The sequence below is a fragment of the Moschus berezovskii genome, chromosome 3, assembly GCF_049115385.1.
Source record: "Moschus berezovskii isolate FMDL1 chromosome 3, NW_MosBer_1.0, whole genome shotgun sequence".
Classification (NCBI taxonomy): domain Eukaryota; kingdom Metazoa; phylum Chordata; class Mammalia; order Artiodactyla; family Moschidae; genus Moschus; species Moschus berezovskii.
The window spans coordinates 116873048-116876334 of NC_142462.1; the positions used below are offsets into that span (position 1 = coordinate 116873048).

A 3287-nucleotide genomic window follows, 5' to 3' on the forward strand; every position below is an offset into this window, starting at 1 on the left:
AAGTAGTGTCTTCGTGAAATAATGGGCCAAATTGACTACAAAATGAGTTTGTTACAGAGGCGTGTCCTGAAGCTTTCATTTTTAACATGAACTTTCTTTTGTTGAGTCATCAAATACGAGAAATTTCATCTTTGTGAGTTCTTTTAACAGTCTTATCATTCCAAGCAGGTTGCATACATCAGCAGACAGGGACTGTCTTGTAAATACTTAGCTGAAACATGTAACAAGACACAGAATGTGTTCAGTGAATATCTGTAGATTTTGTTCTATGTTTTAGGAGGAAGATGAGGTGCCACTCAGTGGTTCTTCTACTTTAGTTTCTGTGTGCTTTAGTATGTGACAGTTTACAAATAGCATTGCTAACTTAAGTGGCCCCAAGTATTGCAAGCAAGTTGAAGTGAAAATGGTTAACCCTTTTCTACACATTGAAGGCCAATGAATCCTATAGTTGGAAAAGACCTCAGCATAACACAAGGAATCCCATCATAGATGATTATAGATGATTAATCCATCTTTGATTTAAAACATAAAGTTCAGTCCTAATACGACAACCAGTTTTCAAGGAGGTGATTCTAATTGTTATAAAGTTACTTCTTAATAAGACAAAATCATCATCTCCCAGTAATTTCTACTATGAGTTTGATTCTCCCTTTGAAGTAGGGTGAAAGTTTATCAACTCTTGTTTAGGAAACCTTTCAAATATTTACTTATCAGAAAATTTTAATGGGGGCTTATAGAAAAGAACTGGATTAGGAATTTTTTTAGATTGATGTTTTAGTGAAATTTGGATGGATTCTGGACTGATGAACGCTATAGAGTCAGACAAGTGAAAAAACAGATAGCGATTTAAAAGTTACAATGCTTCAAACCTACTGTATTGTGGAATGATTTTTAAAAATTTGATAAGCCACAACAAACTAAAGATTCATGATAAATAACTTTTACATTAGAGTTGAGAAGATATAAAATATATAAAAGATTCTGTGACAATGACTCTACAGTTAGGGCTTTAGCTCTAATCTTGGATATAAATCATATTTTTTAAATCCCAGATTATGACCCATCATGAAATCACTCAGCCAGCATTTTTACTAATGAAATAGAGTGGAATAATATAGAAAAGAAAATACCAAGTACACTGCACATAGTGGGGATTCAAAAAATATATGTGTGTGTATATATATACACACATATATATATTCATGCATATATGTTCCCAGCAGATGTTTTACTGTATGATATGGTGAAAATATTGGGAAAAGTCAAGTATAGATAAATATAGATATATGTATGTATATATATATATATATATATATAAACACACACATATATAAACATATGAATGTGGTGGATATGTCTGTGTATATACATGTATGTGTGTAAACATACTTAAAAATATAGAGTATAAATATCCATAAGGAATATAAGAGGGCCGACAGGGGTAACATAATGATCATGAGATAGTGTGATCAAAATACTCATTGTGGGTACAAAAGTCAAAAGACAAACGTCTCTACTTGAAATCTAACTGAAGTTGTAGAAAACTGCTCGCCATGCTCTCAAATTAATTCAGAGTTATGCTATCAGTAAAGATCACAAGCCGACAAGTAAGTCACTTATGAAAGGCACAAATTTGTGAGACAACCTGCTAGACGAATCACTGACATGTTCCTCATTCTTCCTTCCTTCATATATAGACATAAAGACAATAGTGCAAATTCACACACATGTATACGTGTACACAGCAGCACAGGAGTACACGCAGACAAACCTCTGATACAATCAGCACAGACTGAGAAACACTCCACTGTTCTGAAGGTAATTTAAGTATTAATATATTTTGAACTGTGATAAAAGTTGGTTTGGGAATAAAGATAAGATCTACTGAATACTATAACAGAATACTAGCATTTAGCATGCCACAGTGAAAATGTTTCCTTCTGTTTCATGTATCATGCATAGGTTTCATTTATTAAATGGCTAACAGTACAAAAATATCACTGAAGATGCTTTCTTAGGGAGTAAACAGTGACTGACAAAGATTCAGCATGTTAAAACTCTTCCCTTGGACACTCCAATTTGGCAAGATTCATAGTCTCTTTCACAGGGAAATGGAGGGAAATCAGACCTCTGTCACTGAGTTCATCCTACTGGAATTTCCCCTTAACACAAGGATTCAGATGCTCCTTTTTGGGCTCTTCTCCCTATTCTATGTCCTCACCCTGCTGGGGAACGGGGTCATCCTGGGGCTCATCTCACTGGACTCCAGACTGCACACCCCCATGTACTTCTTCCTCTCACACCTGGCCATCGTTGACATGGCCTATGCCTGCAGCACGGTGCCCCAGATGCTGGTCAACCTCCTGAGTCCAGCCAAGCCCATCTCCTTTGCTGGCTGCATCACACAGACCTTTCTCTTCTTGAGTTTCGCCCATACCGAGTGTCTGCTCCTGTTGGTGATGTCCTATGATCGGTATGTGGCCATCTGCCACCCTCTCCGATATTCAGTCATCATGAGCTGGAGAGTCTGCTTCACCCTGGCAGTGATTCCTTGGGTTTTCGGAGTCCTCCTAGCCCTAACACACCTGGTGTTACTCCTACCATTACCCTTCTGTGGGCCCCATCAAGTTAATCACTTTTTCTGTGAAATCATAGCTGTTCTCAAGCTGGCCTGTGCAGACACCCACATTAATGAGACCATGGTTTTGGCTGGGGCAGTGTCCGTGCTGGTGGGACCATTCTCCTCGATTGTGGTGTCTTATATTCATATTCTATGTGCCATCCTAAAGATTCGGTCAGGAGAAGGGCGCCAGAAAGCCTTCTCCACCTGCTCATCCCACCTCTGTGTATTTGGGCTCTTCTATGGCACAGCCATTATCATGTATGTTGGGCCGCGATATGGGGACTCTAAGGAAGGGAAAAAATACCTTTTGCTGTTTCATAGCCTTTTCAATCCCATGCTCAACCCCCTGATCTATAGTCTGAGGAATAAAGAGGTCAAAGCTGCTCTGAAGAGAATGCTTGATAAAGAGAGAAGTTGACAAAAAAGAATGATAAAGTGACTGAGTTTAAAGAGACCTAAGAAGTCATCTTGTCCAATAACTACACAGATATCAAAACATGCTCTACACAGACATCAAACTACACAGATATCAAAAAGTCCCCATATTGGGGCCCAACATTCATGATAATGGCTGTGCCATACTTTGGCTATCTGATGTGAAGAACTGACTCATTTGAAAAGACCCTGATGCTGAGAAAGATTGCGGGCAGGAGGAGAAGGGGAT

The 3287-nt window shown here is 38.5% G+C and overlaps 1 protein-coding gene across 1 annotated transcript; it reads left to right on the forward strand.

Annotated features, from left to right (window-relative positions):
• Positions 1 to 2111: 2111 nt before the first annotated feature.
• On the forward strand, positions 2112 to 3041 carry LOC129552155 (olfactory receptor 2A25-like). The gene has a single exon (XM_055420319.2). The coding sequence runs from the start codon at positions 2112 to 2114 to the stop codon at positions 3039 to 3041; it is 930 nt and encodes a 309-aa protein (XP_055276294.2).
• Positions 3042 to 3287: the final 246 nt, after the last annotated feature.